We start from the raw sequence: 25,485 nt of genomic DNA on the forward strand, positions 1-25,485 counted from the left end.
TGTTCAAATCTTTTGCATACTTTTTCTATTTTTAATTATATATTTTGTCTCCTAATTATTGTTATAGGTATTCTTTATATATTTGGCATACAAGTTCTTTGTTAGATAAACGTATTGAGAATATTTTCTCCCAGACTGTAGTTTGCCTATTCATCTTCTTAATGATGTCTTTTGATGAGCAGAATTCTTAATTTTGATAAAGTCCAATTTATCTTTTTTTTTCTCTTACGGATAATGCTTTTTGTGTCTGGCCTAAGAAATCTTTGCCTACTCCAAGGTCATGAAGATATTTTCCTACGTTTTGTTGTAGAAGCTTTATAGTGTTAGCCTTTAGGTCTATGATCCACCTTGAACTATTTTTGTGTATGGTGTGAGCTGGGGGTTGAAGTTCCTTTTTTTTCCATATGGCTCTCCGTTTGTTCCAGCTCCATTCATTGAAAACTTTCCTTTCTCTATTGCATTGCTTTGGAACCTTTGCTGAAAATCAACTGACCAACTGAGTGTGATTCTATTTCTGGATTCTATTCTGTTCTTTTGACCCACTTGTTTATCCTAAACCTTTACCACATTCTCTTGATTAGCTTCATGAGTTTTATCATTTTTTTTTAGTCCTGTTTCTCTCATCGTGGCTTCTTTTAACTCCAGCAGGTATGAGGTTCATATTTTATTTCAGAAGTTAGTACAATTTCCAAACTCCTCTGAATCTCAGTATCTATAAAATAGGAAAAATAAGAACTCCCTTATAGGGTTTTTTGGGAGAGACAAACAATCTAGAATACCTTTAAAAAGTATACTATAATTCTAAAATAATATTTGTATGTTTAGAATGTTACTTATTTTTATTTCACTTTTTGCTTCCCTTAATCTTAAGACACGTTCTCACATGTTTACTGAAATCTCCAAGAAGGGTCTGTACCCTTAGTTTCAGATTTGTGGGGGCATCTGTTCTATGGATTTAGAGAAAAAAACAAAGATCTAAGAAAATTAAAAGGAGTGAGGGGCACCTGATTCCTTCCCACTTTACCGGAAACCTAGTCTAGTGGTGATAGCAATCCTTTCTGACATTTCTCGTTTGTCTGTTTTTTAAAAGGCAGGATTGGCTAGATTTCTAATGCTTTGTTCTTCCAGATCTTTCTGAATTGATCTCCATTTTCTTTGTTGTAGCGGCTACATTTTGCTGAATGACCTTTGCTCTCCCCACCCCAAATCAGTGACCTTTTAAACTGTTTTAATATTTACTGTGGAATTACTTGTCCTGAACTTTGGCTCGAGTTTCCCTGAAAGATTTCATTATAGGCTTAAAATGGAGGGTTCCAAGTTTGTACCCTTACCTTTACCCAAACTAAAACAAGCTGAAAAAATAACTCATTCTCTTCCTTACTCATCTAAGAGCATACAACAAAGATGAGCAGAACTCTAAAATTTTTCATAACCTTTTTCCTGTTACTGCTCTAGATCATACCCCAAAAATCATTCTCATTGCTAAATTGAAATCTTTTCATCCTTAAGTTTAGTGGCAACTTCTTTTTTCTGGCTTTTGTGTCTACCTGATTGTAAACTCCTTGAGCACAATTATTTGATGTTATTTATCTTAGTTTTGGATTTTAGCATCAAACCAAGTGCCTTGCATTCACGACGTAACTGTCTACTAAATTCATTCATTATAGGCAAGTGCTGATTATTGTGCCAAAGACAGTTTCATATATATAACAGACAGGCAATAATTGTACATGGTTTATGGAGAGCAGGAATCCAGTATTTATTCATTGATTGATTAATAGTTTGAAGTCATTTTATAATTAGAGCATCAGATGAGTTTGGTGCTCCTTTCTTTTCAAAAACCTGTTAGAACCGCTCAACTGGAATTCTGTATATCAATTATTTAAATAATAGCTCACTGTACCTTTTTCTGTAAATTTATCCACAAGATTAGAGCTGTATTGCCTCATAATAAATGAAAAGAGTCTTTTAAATACTTGTAGTACTAAAATCCCTTGGCAGGAATTCAGAATTATCTCACATTCTGCCCTATTCCAGTCAGTGTCATAGCCAGGTTCCAGTGTACATTACCAAGATAGGAGAATAAATATATGTAGTTTTCAAAAGACACAGACAATGAAAACGAAGCACTAACGTCTGCTGATGTTAGATTTTCCGATACTTCTACTGATATGCTCCTATAGAAACTGTTCTCAGGCCTGTGATTAATTGCTGTTTCCTAGAGCAAACTGGTACATCTTACTTCCTTTTTTGGTAGAATATGGATTTGTCCATCAAATCTTAGCTAGTCCTGGAGGCACCCTTTAAAGTCTAAAGGAGGTAAAATTAGGACAAAAAAAAAAAAAAGGAAGTACACCACACATAGCAGGTGGTAAATGGGTGAGAAGTATGACCAAGTGAGAAGTAACGTAGATGGAAAGCATAAATCCTTAAACATGTTTACATAAAGCCATGGAAGTTAGATCCATAAATACTGTTGTGGGTACTAGGAAGCTTGGAAATATCCTTAATCTAGATATTGGTGTTAGAATAACTACACCTTCTAACCCTAACATTCTTGAAAGTCCCTGCAAAAAACCATACTAAACTGATTGTGTGATGAATTGTGTAATGAACTGTAATGATCCAGTTTAAGCTCCTCCAGTTCCATTTTGGACTCTGAACAGGAGGGGACAGAATGAGGAGGCAAATTGTCTAGGATCACGGATTTGGAAGACTGGAAGACTATAGGTGATCTTCACCAAATGTTACATTGTGTCAGTGCCAGCCTTTCGAGGAAGCTTTGCCACCAGAGCAGGGAAAGAGAAGTTCAACGAAAGGTAATTGATTTATCAAAGACTTCTAATCAGCGTCCCCCCAGCCCCCGAGATCTGAATATTCTCTAAAGCTTTCAAAGCTTTCAACATTGAGATCTTTTAAAATTGTTTGCGGCTACATAAAAGTCGGCCTCCTTTCCCTCCTTTCCCACGCCCAAACTTGATGTGTCCCAATACAATGGCTAACGTCCCGAGGCGCTGCAGAGGGGAAATGGCCTTTCGGGAGGAGACTTTGCGCCGGCGCCAAAAAGAAGGGTTCAGAGAGGAGAACCGGTGGGCGGGGGTTACTTCAGGGGGAGAAAAATCAGGCGATTTAGGGGAGGGCCTTGGCGAGGTTGGAAGTCGTGCTTTCGGCGCCCGAGAGCAAGTTCCGAGGAAATTAACCAGAGAGGGCGTGGCGCCTGCCTCCCACCCGCCCGCCCTCGCAATGAAAGTCACCGAGCGCCTGCGCAACCCGCCTCTGGGACCAGGTCGCTGTCTTTCTCCTGCTCGGACTCACAGTACGTGCCCGGGAGGGGTGTGTAAGCGGCGGGTAAGGAGAGGGAGGCGGCGGGAAGGGGACCGGGGTGGCAGGTGTAAGCTTGAGGGTCTCTGCCGACCTGAAGCTTCTTTGTTCCATGTAGCTGCTATATGTTTGCTTTTCAGTCCATCACTTTTAAAAGGGAGTTTCATTCCTGTCCCCCTTGCAGGTGAATTGTCAAGCCCCAGGACTAAAACTTGAGAGAATAAGTCTTTTTGTGTTTAAGTGATGATTGACCCACTTTGTATTCTCAGACCAAGGTAGCATCCACTTTGAAAGGGCCCCCTTGAACTTTTGGGGAATGAAAAGTACGTGCAAGTAATAGTAATCTAGAAAGTGGCTGCAGTTTAAGCAACTTCTGTTCATCCTAAGGGTGTAAAATCCTGCAGCGGCTCTGAGTTCAAGGGCAAACTGGCCTTTGTACCTCCTGAAAGACAGGACTTGCTTCTCTTGGTTTGCTTTGATAAGCCACAGAAACATTAGCAAAGTTAAAAAATAATAATAATTAACAAAGTGGAGGAGGACATGAATTAGACCCTATTAGATGAATTGGAGATTGTTAGAGTCTGCTGACTGGAACCCTGGGAGGATTCTCAGCCCCCAGGTCTGGAGGCGAAAGCCACGTGGAAGGAGTAAAGGAGAAAGGAAGCCTCCTTTGGGAGTTCAGGCCTCAGCTGTTACTGCTGTTGCTGGACTGGGGTGGTGGGGACCAGGGTGCATGCAGATTCCATCTCCCTGCTTCCTTTGAAATAGTCCCAAGGCCTCTTAGTAGTCCGGGCACCACATTTATTTTCTCCTTTTTCCTCTGCCTGTTTACTCTCCAAGAACGTGCCAATTGGGCTGTAATCAAACATTGTTGAATGGCCTTGGAAACTTCTCCAGGTCTCCAGCTAACAGGCTTTAACCCAGTCTAGCCCAGTGTCCTGAGATCCCTAGCCTGCTATGAAAACTAGACACACCTTTTGCATCCCCTGGGAGTTAGGCTGGTGTTGAGTTTTACTGTCTTCTGCTTCTTCCAAAATAAGAGGCCTATGTGTGTTGACCACCTTTGTTCATCCTGAAAAATGGCAAATCGGTCCAAATTTGAATATTACTCTCTGTGGCAGACAAGGACAGTTTTTCTGAGGGTTTGTTTGAGAGTGGAGTTTCTTAAATGCTGAGTCCAGAAAAGGTCAGCATAGGCCCCTGGTAACGGCCTCCCCCCACCTCCCCCCCCCAGAGCCAGAAGCATTTTCCTCCCAACACCTGGGCCCTGAAACTTGCAGGCCTTGTCTGCAGTCACCTCAGTCTATTCAGTAAAATCTAGAACTCATAAACAGCAATGAGACCACTGAATTATCTTTTTTCTTTGTCTCATGGGTACTGTTCTGTTGCTTTAAAAAGTCTAAAATTGCAGAGTCATGGCCATGGGAATGCGTGCTCATATACTGTGTGTTGCACAATATTGATGTGGAAAGGCTGCTATAGATAAGAGAACTTTGCTCTTTTTGGCTAACAGCCTATAAAGAGAAGAGGAATATTTCTCAGTTGGTAGTATCTATCACTCAACTGTGATAGATACTAAGGGAGCAGGGGTGGGATTCTGTGGGGTGCGGGGGACAAGACAGGAAGGGGATTTGACAGAAGGAGGTCCCCAGAAGGCCAGGGAAGTCTAAAATGTTTAGCCTTGATGGTAGATAGCCCACAAGTTCAACACTTGAGAAAACTGAGCTCCAGTTTTCTGGAGCCCTCCACTGTGAATTTGGGTCAGTTACTCATTCTACCTCTCTGGGCCTCAGTTTCCTTATATGTTAAAGGTAGAGACAAATATTTGCTCTGAGTACCTTAGAGTTCTCCAAATTCTCAAGTGAGATAATGTGATGGCTTTTGAAAACTCTAAAATTGTATCCTCAGTGCCTAGAACAGCACGTATTTATTTACCAAATACTTGTATAGCACTTACTGGGTCCCACTGCCTTTCTAAGCACTTTATTCACTTAATGCTCACAAGAGTCCTGTGAGGGAGGAAGTATTATTAACCTCATTTTTACAGGTAAGGTAAATTAATCACAGTGGGTAAGTGGCAGAGTTGCATCCACCTGGACCACAGTCTAGTTGCACAGTCTGTATGAGCTCGACACACAGCTCTTTGTCCTTTGTAAAGGCATCACCTCCACATTAGGGGACTGAGCCCCCCACTCTGGCGATATAGGCAGAGATATTCTCCACTGTGCCAACCAGTGCTGGACAGTAAAAGGAACAATACACTGTCCAAATAGAATACATCATTGGAATCATTTATTTTCTATAACTCATCACCAAGTTTCATGTTTTGCTCTGCTTACTTTTCTTAGATTATTTCTACTGCACTCCTAGACTACTCAAATCACTGAACACTTTACCCTCTGAAGTATTATTACTACTATACTGCTCTCCTCCCTCCTGGTGACCTTTCATGTACAAAGTTTCCACTAACTATTTTTAGAGTGCAGTGCCCAGGCATGATGCAGGTTCAAGGCAACTTACTGACAAATTAGCTTCAAAAAAGAAAGTCTAGATCAGCACCACCTAATTTTGTGCTGTAAATGACCCCTATTTCTTAATGCCTTATCTTTAACTCTCCTCACCCCACCCTCAGATGTGCTGGGAGTGGACCATGTTGATCCTGAGAGGCGATTTGTGGACCCATAGTGTGTGATACCAGAAGCTCCCAAAAGCCACAGACTTGAGCTAAGGCACATTTTGGTGATTGAGAAACTCTCTGTGTAAAGGACACTTTGTGTGTTGTTCACATTTAGAGAAAAAGCCTCCCATTGACCTTTGCCTCCAACTGCTCATGTCTTTGTGTTGTTTTCCCACCAACAGGTCTGGAAGTCTTCTACTTTTTCTCTATCCTTTCTATACCCATTTTCACTGAGAGAAAACCATCCTCTGGTTGCTAAATACACTTCATTCTGAGAACATTGGTGGGGAGGAACAGAAACTGTTTGACTTTTAAAATGATGGTTGAATAGCAGCATTTCCTACTTGATAAACTTTTCTTAAATTAAAAAAAAATTAACACCTCTGCTGTGTTTCTTCGTATCTCTGTCCAGAGGCATAGGACTTAGGGCTTCCTTATTAAGCTAATTACTCTACCTGCGTGCTGAAGGAGAGTGCAGTTTATTCATGACTCCCTCCCCCCGCCCCCCCCCCCCCGCCATACTAGAACAAGAGCAGATACATTAAATGTTGCTAAAAGTATTATTTTGCACTGAGAAACGTCAACTGAAAAAAACACACAACGTGAGAGCTGGGAGTTCAGCTTTAGTTGGGGCTTTCTGAGGACTGTAGCTCTTGAGGAGGTGCGGGTATCAGTATATATATGATTTTGCTGAAGCGGGTATGTGCAGTCAAACACACATCTTAGTAGAAGTTTGCTGCTGGTTATGAGGAACAGATGTCTCCACTAATGATGTTAGTGCTTTTCTAGGTATGAGAAGATACCAAAAATTGGGCTCATAAAAATTTCTCCTGAAAATATCTAACTCTCTGAAGGCCTCTTCTGCCACTTTTCCCCAGAGCACACAGTGCCTCATTCCTGCCCTGCCCTGAACTCCTTTCAGGGTGTGTTAAAGGTCAGCGACGGCATTGGCTAGTGACCTCCTGCTAGTAGAATCAGATGGTGAGTGCTATTTTTAGTTGGCAGCATCTATCTAACATACTTGCTTTCAAGACTGCTGACTGTTGGAGGTGGGTTAATTTGCTACTGTGTGTGTGTGTGTGTGTATTTAAACTAAATACGATTGAGCCTTGAACAATGTGGGGGGTTAGGGGGGCCAGCCTTCCACGCAGTCGAAAATCCACGTATGACTTACCTCGCCCCCTTCTTATACTCGGTTCCTCTGTATCCATGGTTCTGCGTCTGCAGATTCAACCAGCTGCTAATTGTTTAGCATGCTGGTATTTAGTATTGAAAAAATCCAAATATAAATGGACCCACACAGTACAAACCCGTGTTATTCAGGGGTCAACTGTACATTTCTATTTGTCTGAATCCAAGGAGTATATTTTTAGCCTACCTTTTAAAATAGGGGTTGCTTAAGAAGCTTTGGGTTTTTTATTTGCAAAATGGGAGTAATACTTAACTTGTAGCATAATTGGAAAAGGAAGGAAGATAACAGATGGAAGGCGTGCCAGCGCTGCCAGCTGCAGAGTAGGCACTCAGTCAGTGTTAGTTGAATCAGAATTAAGCAGTTTGCAGTCTCTTGAAGGAGACAGTGCAGTGTGGTTGGTATACAAGACGTGAGGTCAGAGACCTGGGTTTGTGTCCCAGCATGGCCGCTAAGTCTCTCAAATTTCCATTTCATTCATCTGTAGAATAGATATACTTATGAGAATTATAATTTTATGGTTATGAAAATTATGTAAGGCAACGCACATAAAGTACGTGGTATAATTGGATGTGTAGCCAAGTCTTATAAAATTAAATATACATGTATTATATATGTGATTTATGTCCCATTCAACAGTAACATACAGACAACTGCATGACCGGTAGCAGAGTATAGAAAGATATGTAGGTTTACAGATTATTGGTAGATAGATAGATTGATCAGAATGATCACTCTAGGTTGCGTGCAGGGGTTGAGTTTTAAAGGCAGGAACAGATATGGTCTACAGGAGACAACACTCCGTGCTAAGCCTGAAAAATAGCGTTTAAGCTTGGGTATGAGAAAAGATATTTGTTTATGTAGAAGACATAGAAGATGTAGGTAGTGGGGCTGATAATAGAACAGAGGAGGTTAAAAAGAATGACTCTCAGATAGTGCGGAATTTCAGCTTTACCCTAAGTTTCTACCCACTTGGACTTCAGCATCACCCGTGTGTGTCTCTGTCTCCTTCCTGAGCACTTTCCCGGTTATACTTCCGACACCAGACTCAGGGCGTTACCTTCAGTTTACTCCTGACTGCTTTTAGGTGGAAGTAAATATGGAATGTGAAGTGACCTGAAGACTTACGTAAAGTTAATCCTCCTTCCCTTGTGCCTTCTACAAAAGCATCATAAATGCCAATTTTTCACCTTGCATTTGCAAGCCTGTTATTTTATGTTTCCATTATCCTGCTTCACCCTCTTCATGTGTGTTGATGTGAATGATGACCATGGTCTTGATGACAGCAGTGATTGTGAACAGGAGATCATAAACTTTATTGAGGGTTTTCATGGGCCAGGCACTGTGTTAGGTATGTTCCACATGTTATCTCAATTAAATCCTGACAACAACACGCTAAGTTAGGAGGTATTACTATTCCTACCTTACAAATGAAGAAATTCAGTTTCACAGAGGCTAAGTCTCTCAACCAAGGTTAATAGCAAAATGGTGTGACTGGAATTAGAACCCTGGAGTCTGAGATCTTGAATACGACTGAAAGGACAAAAGGCTGTTAAGTTGGGTTTGTAAAGGAGGACATATGTTAGAATTTAAGCATTTCTAATCAAACATTAATGATACTAAGTACTATGTACGTAGTTTGATGTTTCTGAAGAGATCCATGGATTCTGTTTTTGTGTGTGTCCAACTTGTAGCTCATCTTGATGCAAAAATATGATTATATTTCTATCTTTAGAGCAGTTCACCTGTTTATTTTCACTTGTAATACCCCCTGCATTTTCATTTTCACTCAGTACTTGTTTGATGTCTTCAAGCTTAATGATATAGAACTAGAAAAAACCATAATAGTATTCATTTTGGCATTAAACCTAACTGATTATTTCTTCTTCAAATAACCCAGGATATCTTTTTTTTTTTTTTTTTGCGATACGTGGGCCTCTCACTGTTGTGGCCTCTCCCGTTGCGGAGCACAGGCTCCGGACGCGCAGGCTCAGCGGCCATGGTTCACGGGCCCAGCCGCTCCGCAGCATGTGGGGTCTTCCCAGACTGGGGCACGAACCCGTGTCCCCTGCATCGGCAGACGGACTCTCAACCACTGCGCCACCAGGGAAGCCCTACCCAAGATATCTTTAAGAACAGTGTGGTTAATGCTGCAGTATAAGCACATCAAGTGACTGTCAAGTTATTTGGGGTATTTCTGTCTGCTTTTTCCTATCTTGTCTAAAATTTTTTTAAGATTCCAGACCAAAATTGAAACAATGGTCGACCTCACGCAGCTAATGGAGAATGAAGTATTCATGGCCTTTGCCTCCTACACAACGATTGTTCTTTCAAAAATGATGTTTATGAGCACTGCAACTGCATTCTATAGACTGACAAGAAAGGTAAGACATTGGGGGCAGTATTTTCTTTTAAGAGTTGAGATTCTGGAAAGCAATTTTCTTAAATTATTTTTTGTAAAGCCCAGTGGCATATTGTAATACTGCAAATGAAATATGTAATCATTTGGTACAGGTGGTTCTGATATATTTATGGAATGGGTGCTTTTTCCTAGAAACTAGTAAATAGTTTTTTCATTGTAGCTTTTACCTTTTGTCATGCCACTTAGCATATGAGATTTCTGGAGTATCAAAGTTTTCAAGGAAACTTTTTGTGATTTTGAAGTTAATTTTGCCTACTAGAGTTTAGAAAATAGTCATTTTCTAGACAGTGAACTGGTGTTTTCAGCTCTGTTACAGGTCAAGGATATGCCTTTGGGGATAGAATTAAAGTTCTTATTATCAGCAGAACCTCTTATGATTGGGATAAGACATTTGAATTTTGTGTGGTTATGAATTCTTAAGTGGATAATATTTCTACCCATTGTGATAAGAATGATTTTTTTAAAACTGGAGGCTTGGGGAGGGTGGTAGAAAGTTTTTGAAACACATAACCTATATTCAGGCAGGGTTTATGACAACAGTGATGGGGGTAAAGCAAAGCTACATCGACAAAGTTAAATGCTCTTGATTGGTGTGGTCCCTGTGCCTATTCAGCAGCTTCTTTCTGGAAACCATCATTTCTCTTTTAGTCCCTGTCCTGAGTTTTTGTCCTCCAGAGCCTTGCTTTTATCTAGAAGTCACAGTCCTTCCTAAGGTATTTCCTCATTACTGTCTTGAGGTGTCATTTCTTCCCAGGGATATCTGCATTTTAATGGGGGGCACATACCCACATGTTTAACTCTCTAATGGGGCAAGGTGTTAGAGCAGCAGGCTATAAAGTGGCTGCTACCACCAGATCCACACTGTCCTCTAGAAATGTCATGGCACCAAGGATAGCAGAAATGTTGCTTGTCTTAAAAGGAGAAGGGAATTCCAGTTTGTGGAGTGCCAGTGATATATGTTAGGCGCCATGCCACTCTGTGTGTGTGTCGGATCATGGAAGCATTTTACATAATTGTTAGCATTATCATGTGAGATGAGCATTACTGTTCCCATTTTATAGATGAGGAAATACAAGTCAGAGAGATTAAGTAGCTTTCCCAAGGTTACACAGCAATAAAGGGTGAGGCTGAGATTCAAATTCAGATTGGTTTAAATGAAAATCTCATGCACTTTACGTTGTAATACCTTATGTGAAATGTATTTATTGAACATCCACTGTGTGCCAGGCAATTATTTAAGGACAAGACAGACAGATCTGACCTCAAGAGCTGATACTGTATCACACTGCTGCCCATCAGTTCTCCTCAACATCTTTACCTGAAATAAATGCTCATGTCATATTAAGAAAAATATTATAATATTTATGACGTTCCTCAGCTTAAATTAAGGCTAATTTTAGAGTTCGTGTTTTTCTTTATTATATATTATTAAATACTGGGACATACTTAAATATTTTTAAATGCATGTTTCAAGTTTCAGGGAATGGGGAACTCATTTCAAACATCATAATAATGGCAGGAAGGAATGCATGAAGTATGCCCTAGAACATGTCCTTGGTGTTTATAGGAATGCGATTCAACTTCTTATATTTCACTGTATTGTTCAATGCAAACTTCTAGTTAATTCAGAAAAAGAAAAGAGGCACATATATCCTAACAAAGTACAAAATACTTTTCCTGCCCCTCACCCTTTTATGCTGCATGCCCGTTCTCTGATATCCTTGGCAAGTAAACTTATGACTTTCATATGAGCCAACCAGTTAGAAATATTAATACTCTTGAGGGCAAGTGCACCAACATTACTGTAAAAAAATGCCAGTTCACCGTAATAGTCAATGAGGACTTAGAATTATGCTCTGTTTTTCCATTTTGGCTTCCTTTTCCCTATTTTTATAATTGGTTTTTATTTACGTTATTTATGCTTCTCTTAAAATTTGTTTTTACACTGTTAATAAAAATTCAGATTTTAAGGAGAGATGCTTTCTGCTACCCCTGGGTTTGATCTATTGCTCCCATTTTTTTTTTCATAATGGCCAACTTGGATGCCTGTATTTCCTTCCGTTAAAATGTAAATAACTTATCAGATACAGTTACCCCCGTGTTACTTGGCATTTGAAATAGGTTTTTTCCTCGTTATTTGGAATAGGTTTTTGCCAACCCAGAAGACTGCGCAAGCTTTGGCAAAGGAGAGATTGCCAAGAAGTATCTTCGGACAGATGACAGAGTGGAACGTGTACGAAGGTGAACCCACTGTCTCCTGAAATGATTTACTTGATCAAAGAATTTTGGGACCAGAGTTAAGTGAGGATGTTGGGGTCTTGAATAAAGAAGGAAGAAAAGTCTGTCATTTTACCTAGTCCATATAATTATAGAAAATTAGCGATCTAGATGTCTCCAACTATCACTGTGATTGCACATATTTCCAATTAGCTTTTCTGTGCACTTTGTTGGGGTTAATGACTTTGTTCTGTGTAGGGATTTATCAAAAGTAATGACAGGTAGGAGGTGAAATGAGGATGGTAGATTCTTGCAGTTTTTGTCATCTTTCTCCAGAGATGAAACTGTCAGTTTGTGTAAAAGGTTGAAGAACTAGGTATTTTTGCATAAGATTCAAAATATGAACTTGGGAAATCTCTCCCTTTCCAATCTCTCTCTCTCTCTTCTTTGTAGATATTATGTTTAATATACTGAGAATGCAATGAACAGTGAAAAGCAGTAAGCCAAGATACCATCTACACAGTTTCCTAATAATACCAGGAATATACTTATTTTAAAAGCACATTGAATTCTAGTTCTGGAGTATATTTCTTAATCCTTGGCATAAAGTCATGTAAATTGCAAACTTTTTTTCATCTTTACAGAGGTATTATTGACAAATAAAATTGTAAGATGTTTGAAGTGTACAATGTCATTTGATATATGTATATGTTGTGAAAGAATTCCCTCTATTGAGTTAATTAACACATCCATCACCTCACATATTTCATTTCCCCTCCTCTCTTTTTTGGTGAGAACATTTAATTTCTACTCCTATAGCAACTTTCAGTTATACAGTAGCACAATACAGTGTTATAAACTATAGTCAGCATGTTATTATACTTTAGATCCTCAGACCTTGTTCATCTTATGACTGACGATTCGTACCTTTTTATCAACCTCTCCATATTTCCCCCAACCTCTAGCGCCCTGGCTACCACTAGTTTCTGTTTCTATGAATTTGATTTTTTTCCTTTTGGTAGATTCCGTGTATAAGTGATACCATATAATATTTGTCTTTCTCTGTCTTAATTATTTCATTTTGCCTAATGCCCTCCAGTTTCATCCAAATGACAGGATTTCCTTTTTTTTTTTTTAAGACTAAATAATATTCCATTGTGTGTGTGTGTGTGTATGGTTAGATTGTTTCCATGTCTTGGCTGTTGTGAATAATGCTGCAATGAATATGGGAGTGCAGACATCTCTTTGGGATAATGGTAGTTCTCTTTTTAATTGTTTGAGGACCTTCCATACTGTTTTCCATAGTGGTTGTACCAGTTTACATTCCCAGCAACAGTGTGGAAGGGTTCCTTTTTCTCCACAACCTGGCAAGCATTTTCTATCTCTTGTCCTTTTCATAGTTGCCATCCTAACAGGTATAATGTGATAACTCATTTTGATTTAGGATGATTGGTGATGTTGAGCACCTTTTATGTAACTCTTGGCCAGTTGGATGTCTTCTTTGGAAAAATGGCTAATGGGGTCTCCTTTTTTAATTGAGTTATTTTTACTTGTTTATTTGTTTTGGGCTATGGAATTGTATGAGTTCCTTATATATTTTGAATATAAGCCCTTATCAGATATGTGGTTTGCAAATATTTCCTCCCATTCCATAAGTTGCCTTTCAATTTTGTCGATGGTTTCTTTTGCTGAGCAGAAGCTTTTTGATTTGATGGAGTCTCATTTGTTTGTTTTTGCTTTTGTTGTCTTTGCTTTTGGTGTCAAATCTAAAAAATCATTGCTAAGGCCAATGTCAAAGAGCTTACCGACTGTCTTTTCCTTCTAGAAGTTTTATGGTTTCAGGTCTTATGTTCAAGTTTTTAATCCATTTTGAGTTGATTTTTGTGTATGGTGTAAGATAGGGTCCAGTTTCATTATTTTGCTTGTGGAAATGTAGTTTTCCTGACACAATTTATTGCAGAGGCTGTCCTTCCCTATTGTGTATTCTTGGCTCCTTTGTAAAAAATTAATTGACTATGTATGGGTTTATTTCTGGACTCTCTATTCTGTTCCTTTGATCGATGTGTCTGCTTTTATGCCAATACAATACTGCCTGGATTACTATAGTTTTTTAATGTAGTTTGAAATCAGGACGTATGATGCCTCCAGCTTTGTTTTTATTTCTCAAGATTGCTTTGGATATTCAGGGTCATTTGTGGTTTCACACAAATTTTGGGATTTTAAAAAAGTTCTTTAAAAATGCCACTGGGATTTTGAGAGGGAGTACATTAAATCTGTAGATTGCTTTGGGTAGTGTGGACATTTTAGCAATATTAATTCTTCCAATCTATGAGAAGAGAATATCTTTTCATTTATTTATGACTTTTATTTCTGTCTTCAGTGTCTTATAGTTTTCAGTGTATAGATCTTTCATCTCTTTGTTTAAATTAATTTCTAAGTATTTTATTCTTTTTGCTGCTATCTTAAATGGAATTGTTTTTTAAGTTTCTCTTTCTGATAGTTCATTGTTAGTGTATAGAAATGCAACTGATTTTTTTTCATTGTAGTTTTATTGAAATTTGAGCAAGAATTTGGCTTTGATATTCTCCAACAAAATATTTTTGTATATTGATTTCATATCCTGAGACTATACTGAATTCATTTATTACTTCTAACAGTTTTTGGTGGAATTAGGTGAGTGTTTTTAATATAATATCATATCACCTACAAATAGAGACAGTTTTACTTCTTTCTTTCTGTTTTGGATGACTATTTCTTTTTCTTGATTAATTGCTCTGACTAGGATTTCCAGTACTATGTTGAATAAAAGTGATGAGAATGGGCATCCTTGTCTTGTTCCTGATCTTAGAGGAAAAATTTTTGGCGTTTCACCATTGAGAACCATGTTAGCCGTGGACTTGTCACATATAGCCTTTATTACATTGAAGTACATTCCATCTATAACCAGTTTGTTGTGAGTTTTTATCATGAAAGGGTTTTGGGTTGTCAAATGCTTTTTCTGCTTCTATTGAGAAGATTTTTAAAAAATTAATTTATTTGTTTATTTTTGGCTGTGTTGGGTCTTCGTTTCTGTGTGAGGGCTTTCTCTAGTTGCGGCGAGCGGGGGCCACTCCTCATCGCGGTGCGCGGGCCTCTCACTGTCATGGCCTCTCTTGTTGCGGAGCACAGGCTCTAGAAGCGCAGGCTCAGTAGTTGTGGCTCACGGGCCCAGTTGCTCCGCGGCATGTGGGATCTTCCCAGACCAGGGCTCAAACCCGCGTCCCCTGCATTGGCAGGCAGATTCTCAACCACTGTGCCACCAGGGAAGCCCCTGAGAAGATTTTTATCTTTTATTTTGTTAATGTAGAGTATCACACAGATTGATTTGCAGATGTTGAACTATCCTTGCATCCCTGGAATAAATCTCACTTGATAATGGAGTATGATGCTTTTGATCCTTTCAATTAAACTGTTTAATTTGTTTTGCTAATATTTTGTTGGGGATTTTTGCCTCGTGTTCGTCAGGGATATTGGCCTGTAATTTTCTTTTCTTGTAGTGTCCTTATCTGACTTGGATATCAGGGTAATACTGGATTTGTAAAATGAGTTTGTAAATGTTCCCTCCTCTTTTATTTTTTTGGAAGAGTTTGAGAAGGATCGGTTGGGTAATGTATTCTTAGTTGGTAGTTTTTTCTTACAGAACTTTGAATATATCATCCCACTCTCTCTGGCTTGCAAAATTTCTGATAAAAAATTCTGCTGATAATCTTATGTGGGTTCCCTTGTATGAAACAAGTTGCTTTTCTCTTGCTGCTTTTAAGCTTCTCTCCTTGTCTTTAACTTTTGATAAGTTAATTATAATGTGTCTCGGTGTGGGTCTCTTTGGATTCATCTGTTTTGGTACTTTCTGAGGTTTTTGTAGTTGAATGTCTATTTCTTTCTTCAGATTAGGAACATTTTCAGTCATTACTTCTTTGGGTAAGTTTCTGCCCCCTTTTCAGTCTCATACTTCTGGTACCTCTATAATGCATATATTGGTCTTTTTGAGGGTTTTCCAATAAGTTCCTTAAGCTATTGTCACTCTTCTTCATTATTTTTTCTTTTTGTTTCTCTGATGGATGAATTCTGCTGCACTGTCTTCAAGTTTGCTGAACCTTTCTTCTGCTTCATCTAATCTGTTGTGACCTCCTTTATTGAATTTTTTTAATTCAGTCATATTCTTCAGCTCTGTGGTTTCTGTTTGTTACTTTAAAAATATTTTCTATTTCTGTTGAAATTCTCACTTTGCTCATGCATTGCTCTCCTGACCTTGATGAGCATCTTATGACCAATATTTCCATCAGGTAAATCACTTATCTCTGTTTCAGTAAGGTCTGTTTCTGTAGATTCATCTTGTTCTTTTGTTTGGAACATATTTCTCTGTTTCTTTATTTTTCTTTATTCTCTGTGTTGGTTTCTGTGCATTAGATAAAACAACCACCACTCCCAGTCTTGACAGAGTGGTCTCATGTGGGAGATGAACCTTGTCAATTAGCTTGAGCTCCTGGTTGTCTCTCAAGCCTTTGTGATTGTCCAAGCTGCCTTCTTTGTTTCTACTGGCTCCCAGTTTTTGAGTGTGTGCCAAGACTTTTCAAGTGTTCCAAAGGGGAGGATCACAGTCAGCAGCTAGCTGCAAGCAGATTGGAAGCTGGACTCTCAAACAACAGCTGGGAAAGTAGGTAGTTAAGCCCCTTCCAGAGAGAAACTGGGATTTGGGCATTTTTCCTGGGCTCAGGTGTATAGCTGTGGGGAGAGCTCTTGTACCTATTAAGAAACTGCTTCCTTGTTTGCTGTAGTCCTGTGGAAGTCATGAATGCAAGCCCCATTGGCTGTCAGAACCAGGCAATCCAGGAGCCTGTCCCTTCAGTAGTAGCTGCAAAAGTTGGGGTGCCAGAAGTGCGTACAAGCTCCTTCCAAGGAGATACTGGCAACTTGGAGTGGGCTAGAGGGAGAAGGTGAGGGATGTGTCTTCTGGCTTCTCCAGTCTCTGAGGAGGATTACAGCCAGCCCCTAGATGCATACTGAATTAGAAGCCTGACCCTCAGCAGCAGCTTTAAAATATACAGATGAATGCCTTTTAGGGAAAGACTGGAAGATGGACATTTTTGCCTGCTCCCTCTTCACTGAGCCTTGGGGGTGGGGGTAGCTGCGGCAAGTGCTTATGCTTGTTGAGAACTGCTTCTTTGTTTGCTGTATTCCTGTGGGACTTGTGAATGATAGCACTATTGGCTGGCAGAGCCAGGTGATCCAGAGACCCATCACTTGGGCTGCAGCCATAAAAGCTGAGGTGCAGATGTGTGTAAGCTCCTTCTGGGGACATACTGGCGACTTGTTTTGGGCTAGAAGGAGAAAATGGAGCAGGTGTCTACTGGCTTTCCTAGGAAGGATCAAAGCCAGACCCTAGATGCAGGCTAACTGGAAGCTTGACCTTTAGGTAGCAGTTTTTAAAGTGTGCAGGTGGCTCTCTATCTGGGAGACTGGGAGGTCGGCATTTTTGCCTGTTCCCTCTGTACTGAGTCCTGGGGGAATAGCTACAAGAAGTCTCATGCACCTGTTAACAACTTTGCTTTTGTTTGCTATAGTCCTTTGGGTCTCCAAAATGCAATCCTCACTGACTTACAGAGTTAGATGTTTTGGTGGGGGCCTGTTTTTGGGTGAAAGTCTTAAAGGTTGGGTCACTAAATATGAGGTCTAAACCCTTTTCTCCTCAGGGAGAAGCTGGGAGTTGAGAATTCCTTTCCGACTGTATGGTGCTGTTCTGGGGGTGGGGTTTATAGCAAGATTTTCTCAGCCTTTCCTTATCCATTTCGATGTGCGTATTTTCTCATTCTCTCAATGAGTAGAAGTTGCTCAGCTAGTTTCTGTATTTCTTTCAGAGGTAATTGCTCCATGTGTAACTGTCCATTTGGTGTATCTGTGGAAAGAGGGGAGTTCAGGAGCCCCCTCTGTCACCATCTTGGCCAACCTTCTCCCCACCGCAAAATTTTTTATATTGAGATTCCATTGCCAATCCATTAGTTACCTTTTTCTAACATGTGAAACATTAAAGTTATGTACCGTCTTCATTTAGTATTTTCTAATGCTCATCTAAACTGGAGTACAATTCTAGACACATTTCACAGGATAAGCAAAATTATATAAAATTAAAGAAGCAGTGAAGAGTTTTCATAGCCATACTTAAACATTTAGATATTTCGTTTTGTGATGAATAGTTAAGATATGAAACATCATGAATATATTTGACTACATTTCTTCAATTTGTTGAGTATAAATAGATAATGAAATGGGGACTGAAAGAAAAAAATTTACTTCTGTAATTCATGTATCTGCTGCAGCATCAAATCCCTTTGGAATCTAGATCATATTTGCATCATCACTTTTGACTTCCTGGAAAGTCTGAAGCCCCTCCCAAGATCTCTGCAGATTCCCTTATGGTATATAGTCTCAAGATTAACTCAGTCTGCAATCCTGCATTTGTGCATGTTTCCGTGTTCTGCATTTTGTTAGGCTGATGTAAACTTGGTTCTTTCCTCAACTCTGTCAACAAATCAAGTTAAAAATGTGATAAAAATAGACCTGACTAAATCAAGGTGCAGAGTTTACAGTATGGCAACACAAACATTTCAAGTTGTGTGTTACAGTGCTCTGTCCTTCAGCATCCTCTCCCTGGGAAAGTTGCATTGTGCCCTGTCACCTCACAAAATGGTCAGCATTACACCATTTTGCAGGCTGTTCTTTTACCCCATGTACTTCTCTGCTCCTCCAGTACCGAAATTTAATTTTTTTATTTATGCAAAAGTTTAATCTCAAATTATTTATCAAGCAAGAATGGCTTTTTCTAAGAGGAAGTCTATGCTAGATAGTTAGAATAAAATTTTAACTTTTGCTTCACTTAGTTATATATTTGTTAATTCAGCAGTCCTACTGATTAAAGTGGCCAGGTTTGTGTTTTTTTTTTTTTTTTTTTTTTTGCGGTACGCGGGCCTCTCACTGCTGTGGCCTCTCCCGTTGCAGAGCACAGGCTCTGGATGTGCAGGCTCAGCGGCCATGGCTCACGGGCCCAGCCGCTCCGCAGCATATGGGATCTTCCCGGACCGGGGCACGAACCCGTGTCCCCTGCATCAGCAGGTGGACTCTCAACCACTGCGCCACCAGGGAAACCCCAAAGTGGCCAGTTTTAAAATGGATTGTGGGGCTTCCCTGGTGGCGCAGTGGTTGAGAATCTGCCTGCTAATGCAGGGGACACGGGTTCGAGCCCTGGTCTGGGAAGATCCCACATGCCGCGGAGCAACTGGGCCCGTGAGCCACAATTACTGAGCCTGCGCATCTGGAGCCTGTGCTCCGCAGAGAACGAGAGGCAGCGGTAGTGAGAGGCCCGCGCACCGCGATGAAGAGTGGCCCCCGCTTGCCACAACTAGAGAAAGCCCTCGCACAGAAACGAAGACCCAACACGGCCATAAATAAATAAATAAATTTAAAAAAAAAAAAAAAAGGATTGTGTCAAGAATATGGATCTAAAATAGTCTCAGGAATCTCTCAAAGAATCAATGTGAAAATTTCAAACAGTATCAGAGGAAAATAATATGTGTTATGATGAAAAAGAATAAAAATTAGAAAAGGTGAATAAAGCTTTGTGGAGTTATCAAAACCACTAAAGAGAAAGTAAGCTGTTTAAAGCTTTGTCTCATCCTTTTTGTGCATCCCTTTTAGGGAAGGTAATCAAATACATGATGCTAATCATGACCCTATGCTCATAAAATTGCCCAGAACTTGAAAGTGACAACAATTAGACCTTTAGTAGCATTAGTAAGTTTGAAAGGAAGATCAAAGTAAGTCTCACCTATGAAAACTTAGGTATTTTATTGGGGGATTTTTAGATTCCTCCCCACTCTCCCTTCCCAGCCCCTACTTCTGTCTCTCCTTGCCCATGGGATTGTATTTCTAAAGGAGAAAGCCATTATCTAAGCTGATCTCATCAGGTTGTGAACAACAAATAAAATTTAGTGAGAATGATTGACCTTAGCTGTGAAAGGAGTCCGTGTCCTTGAGGAGGTGCAGCCACTGTGTGTCCAGCGCCTCCTGGCGATCAGACACTGGCTTTTCAGTGCGGCAAGAAAGAGAGTGTCCAGGAAAGGCAAGGCATCCAGTTTCCAGGTGTATTTTTTTGAGATCGGATCAGTCCCATCAAAAAATTTCCTAGTAACAAATCTCTTTTGGAGATACTTTTCAGAGAAAGAGTTTCCAGAATCTCCACTTTGCATTTTTAACCTAGAATTTTTCTTTTTCATTACTTCCACATGTAATTATCACGTTATTTCTATTAGCATATTTCAGTGACAGGGACAGAACTTGGCTACAAAGGAAGTGAAAATTATGCTTTCAGGTATGCAATAGTGAGAAAATTAATACATTCTACACATATGGAACACTTAATTAAAAATATAAAGTAATATGTGTTGAAATGTCAAGATAAGTAGCCTAAAGTTATTTATATTCTGGGCAGACAGAAATCAGTGATGATTAGAAAACCTTTTACATTATGCATTTATTTAATCCTATCCCATCTTGTTCTAGAAAGAATTCAAGACCAAATGTGTTCCCTACAACAAGGTAAAAAGAAAGTTGTACGGTAATCAGGGCAGCTGGAGAAATACAGGGTAGCATTCAAAAGAGGAAAAGGGGGGTGGTACTTAGGAAGAGGAGAGATGTTTAGAATAGGCTATGTTCAAAGGTAGAGAATACCCCTTCACTAAAACTGTTCAGTGGAGTCCAGGTGATACTCGTTGGGGATTCTTCAAGGAACTGGAGCATGGGCTAGGATTTGAGCCAGATGACTTCCCTTCTGGCCCCAATGCATGAAGGAAGCATTTATTGAGAGATTACCGTGTGTGTCTCATGGTCACTTCTTTTATTGGAGTGCTATAAAATAGCTTTAAGACTGGGTTCCTGCCCTTGAGGGGGACCAACATTCATGTAGTTAGAGAATGAAATAAAGCAGTCTCCCATTAGATGTTAAGTCGTGAGGTACAGGGTATTAGTTCCTAGGGTATTTAAGAATATTTCATAAAGGAAGAAGCTGAAGAATGTTAGGAGAAGGAGAGGAGAGATCACGTCAATTTGGGAAATTTTCTTTGTGGGAATTTGGACATACTGCTGCTGTATGCTGACCATGAAGTACTTTGGGTAAGAGAAGGGAGTCAGCAAGTCTGGTGTGAAGCTCCTTTTGTAGTTGGCCATCCCCTGATAATTCTCAAAGATGTCTAGCAACTCTGGTCAAGGTCAGGGTGATGCTGAGATCCGAGTGGTTCTGATCTGACTAGGAAGGTGTGACTGGTGCATCATAAGCACAGAGCAGGGCTGATGGGAAGGTCAGCCCAGAGCAAGCTTGCCCCAAGGAGCATCTGCCTGAAGGAGAAAGGAAACAGGAACACAGGATGATGGAGGGGGGGAAATAGACCCCGGTAGAAGGTGGTCACACATAAAGATGGATGTCCACCAGGTATTAGATTTTGGTAGCTGTCTAGGAATGACGTGAAAACGAAGGCAGCTGCCCCTCTAGGATGAGTTCTGTTGTTTGAGCAGAGAAAGCGTTATGGTGGAAGGGTGGTACTGAACTACAGCAGGAGCTGACTGGGAGAGTTGGGTAAGCACGTGCCTGGCTCAGGGTCTAAAAAAGAAGAGCATATAAAATAGCGTAAATTAACACAGAGTATGAGGCTCCATTGAAAACAGGCCTTACTAGGACAATAAGGAATGCTATCTCTGAGACCGTTTTGAGGGCCAAGGACAGGGAAGGAGAATTGAAAAGAGAATAAGATAAAGAGAGAGAGGGAAGCCAGAAAAAAATGGAGGGGCCAGTAAGGTCCAAGGAAGCCCTGCCTTTGAACTTCCTTCCCTCTCCTTCCACTGGAGCTCTTTACCCCTCATTGTCTTTGACTTTCTTCTCTTCTCTTTGCCAATTGCTTAACACAGGCTTAGAAGTAAACACATTTCCACAGAGTCTCACCATTATAGGTTCTTTCCCAACTTTAAAACGTCTGTCCTTTTAGAATGTTGTGAAGGAGAAAAGTAACATGGCCAAGATGGGAGGTGAAGATATATCTGTGGTCCAGCAGGAGAGTTCAAAGGACCCAAACAAATACCCTTGGTGTAATTGGTGAAGCGGGCTCTTCTTTAGTAGAAAATAGTATTCCTGTCCTTTCTTGCCCATCTCACTCTCAGTAACCCTTGGATTGTTCCATGAAAGAGAAGGGATAAGAACTCCCATGCCTTTCTGTCTTGGCTTTTATTCAGGAACAGACAGTTGTTTATTTAAATCTTTCAAGACTGTTACTTACCTAGGTTACTGTCGCATTCTTCATACCTTTATGTTGTCATCATCTTTGTCAAAAAGGTGATGAGAAAGGATAATCTACCGGAAACAGGAGAAAGGAAAGGAGGGGAGGAGAATGGTGATCATTGAGCAGGCAATATGTAATAGTTACGTTTTTTGCTAAAAGAAAAGAGAGTAACATAAAACCAATATTTTTCATTTTGAAATATGTATCGATAGCTGATAAGCGCTATCAAAATCTCAATTTCTAGTCTAGATTCTTAAGCAGTTTTTAACTCTGGAGACTTGAACAGGAGTACCAGATTTTTGAAGATTAAGCAGTTTAAAAAAATGTCAAGTCAATAATACATGTGCCTTGTATTCAAGGTGCCATGAATTGGAGGAAAACTTGTGTCTAAAACATGCTTTCTGTTTTCTTATAGCTGTGGTATGAAATCCCAATCAAGGAAATATGTCTTTCTCTTTATTGTCTATCAATTTTGTGTATACTTTGCACTTTGCTCCATCACTACTAACTAATTCCTTTTGCAATTTGAGGATAGGTTGGCTAAATTTTTTCCCATGTTTGAAAGACTAGTTATGTATTCTGTTATATGGATGTGGAGAGCATGAATTTCTTGATATTAAATTGGTAAATTGATTCTTGGCAACCTAGTGGATTGGGTGAATGGGCAAGGGTGGTCTCGGGAGCCATTTTGCAGACTAGCACAAGTGAGGGAGGAGTCTTAAGAAAGATCATAACCAAAACGATTTTGTTCTTTTCGGAAGAGGAGTTTTTATAAGAAGAATCTTGAATTGCTGTTGTATGGACCTTAGAAGAAAAAATATTTTATATGTATAAAAATGGAGTGAGTTTTATTATATAGATGCAGTTTTGATAGTCTTGAAAGTGCAAAAAAACTTCTCTGTTGTATGTTGAGATACACTACAAATAAAAGAAACAAGACAACGAGACATTCTAAATAAGAGTCAAGTGGGTAAGGAAGCAAGGGAATTCGAGAGAAATAAAATGAATCTTACTTTGCATGTTTAAGATCCATTAACACTTCTGTTTAGTTTCAGAAGAGAGGAAAAAATGAATATATTTCTGCTGATTTTGAAATTTGTGTTTTACAAGTCATCTTTTTCCACAGAGCCCACTTGAATGACCTCGAAAATATTGTGCCATTTCTTGGTATTGGCCTTCTGTATTCCTTGAGTGGTCCAGATCTCTCTACTGCCATCCTGCACTTCAGGCTCTTTGTTGGAGCACGAATCTACCACACAATTGCATATTTGATACCCCTTCCCCAGCCAAATCGCGCTTTGGCTTTTTTCCTTGGATATGGAGTTACACTGTCAATGGCTTACAGATTGCTGAGAAGTAGGTTGTACCTGTAAAGAGAATCATACAACTCATCATCCAGTGATTTTCTAACAATTCTGTACTTCCAATTTGTAACAAATACTTTTTAAGATTTTAAGTGGGAAGGGAGCAGGGAAATTAAGATAGGGAAAACCTGGTCTGAATATTAATGTCACCAATATCCTTTATTCTTTCTTAATATTTGCACTAGAAATTTAACATAATTTTTAGCTCTTTTGTCTTATTCTTAAGTACTTTGTTTTAAATTTTGATTGTAATTTGTAACATTATTCAACATTTCATATTTTAAATCTTTAGAAAGAGTAAGTACATGTATGTTAAAATTGTATTTCAGTATTGCTGAAATCGGCATATGAAATAAAGAATTTAAAGAACGATTTCATTCGGTTTTATTTTTCCCAACATATTTTCAAAAGTTTCAGGGTTTCCCTGGTGGCGCAGTGGTTGAGAGTCTGCCTGCCGATGCAGGGGACACGGGTTCGTGCCCCGGTCCGGGAAGATCCCACATGCCGTGGAGCGGCTGGGCCCGTGAGCCATGGCCGCTGAGCCTGCGCGTCCGGAGCCTGTGCTCCGCAACAGGAGAGGCCACAACAGTGAGAGGCCCACGTACCGCAAAAAAAAAAAAAAAAAGTTTCAATCCTACAGAAAAGTAGTACAATGAACTTCTATATGTCTTTCACCTAGATTTACCAGTTGTTAACATTTCCACATATTTGCTTTAGCTCTTATCACTCAGTGTTTTTTCTGAACAATTTGAAAGTAAGCTGCAGATACTATATCATGCATTTAAGATATTTCATTCCTAAATACTTCAACATTTATCTCCTGTGTACAAAGCAGTCTCCAAATAACCATACCATTCTCACACCAAAGAAATTTAACTCTAATACAATATTTATTAACATACACAGATCATATTTAAATTCCCCAATTTTTCCAATAATGTCTTTTATAACTGCTTTATTTTTGATCCAGGAATCAAACAAGGATGTCACACTGCCTTTTGTTATCATTTCTATTTAGTTTTCAATAAAATGGATGAGTTCTTTCATTTTTTTTTTATCTTTTATGACTGGCATTTTTTGAGAAGTTTAGGCTGGTGGTTTTCTAAATGATCCTTAATCTGGTTTGGTTTTGTGTATTATTTTCTCATTCTTAGATTCAAATTAAACATTTTTGTTAACGTTGTGTTCTTCAGATTACAGCACGTTTGATGTCAGTTTGTCCCATTAGTGGTGATCAGTTCAGTAAGGTAGTATCGACCAGATTTATTCACTGTAAAGCTATCTTTTTGTAATCGTATTTAGGGTGATAAATTGAGACTGTGCAAATCCTGTCCTCCTACAAACTTTCACCCAATGGATTTAGCATCAAATAATGCTCAGTTTTGTTTCTATATAAAAATATTAACATAAAAATTCATAAAGCATATGTTTATGTTTACGTATGTTTACAAACATATAAACCCTATATACATCCATACATATTTATATTTTTTGTCTTGAATTATGTGTACTTAAACCTTTATAATAAAGGATGAACTTTTAAAATATTGATATTTTTCTTATACTCACCATTTATATTATTAGTTTTTCGCTCTCTCGATTCCTCTTAATTTTAATACATATTTCTTAAGTAGTGCTTTTAGTGGCGCTCATAATGGTTCATTTAGGTTTACCACACAAATGAAAAGTCACTGTGTTTATATTTTAAGTTTCATAATTTGAGCAGCTCTTAAGTCCATAAACGTATTGGACAATTGACTGTGGAGAATTCTGTACAAGTTTCTTTTCACTTCTTTTCTTAATGTTAAAAGCAGCTTTGCATATCAGGAAAGCTTTGTGGTATAATTAATGGAAAAGATCATGAGCTCAGAAGTGAAAAGTTCAAAATTTAAGGATTAGATCTGCCTGCGTAAACACGCACACACACGCACACACAC

General features: G+C 39.2%; 1 protein-coding gene across 7 annotated transcripts in view; it reads left to right on the top strand.

Annotated features, from left to right (window-relative positions):
* The window catches only part of MGST1 (microsomal glutathione S-transferase 1), a 34,618-nt gene extending 10,698 nt beyond the window's left edge, over nt 1-23,920 (top strand). The window contains exons 1-4 of one of the 7 annotated variants that reach the window (XM_012537211.3): nt 2,679-2,819; nt 9,424-9,571; nt 11,756-11,850; nt 23,311-23,920. In XM_012537211.3, the coding sequence (XP_012392665.1) occupies nt 9,446-9,571; nt 11,756-11,850; nt 23,311-23,557 (468 nt within the window). In that variant the 5' untranslated portion in view covers nt 2,679-2,819; nt 9,424-9,445 and the 3' untranslated portion in view covers nt 23,558-23,920. The other 6 variants (XM_033408110.2, XM_004281105.3, XM_012537212.3 and 3 more) reach the window with 6 other exon arrangements.
* Nucleotides 23,921-25,485: the final 1,565 nt, after the last annotated feature.

Source organism: Orcinus orca, chromosome 11, assembly GCF_937001465.1.
Source record: "Orcinus orca chromosome 11, mOrcOrc1.1, whole genome shotgun sequence".
Taxonomy (NCBI): domain Eukaryota; kingdom Metazoa; phylum Chordata; class Mammalia; order Artiodactyla; family Delphinidae; genus Orcinus; species Orcinus orca.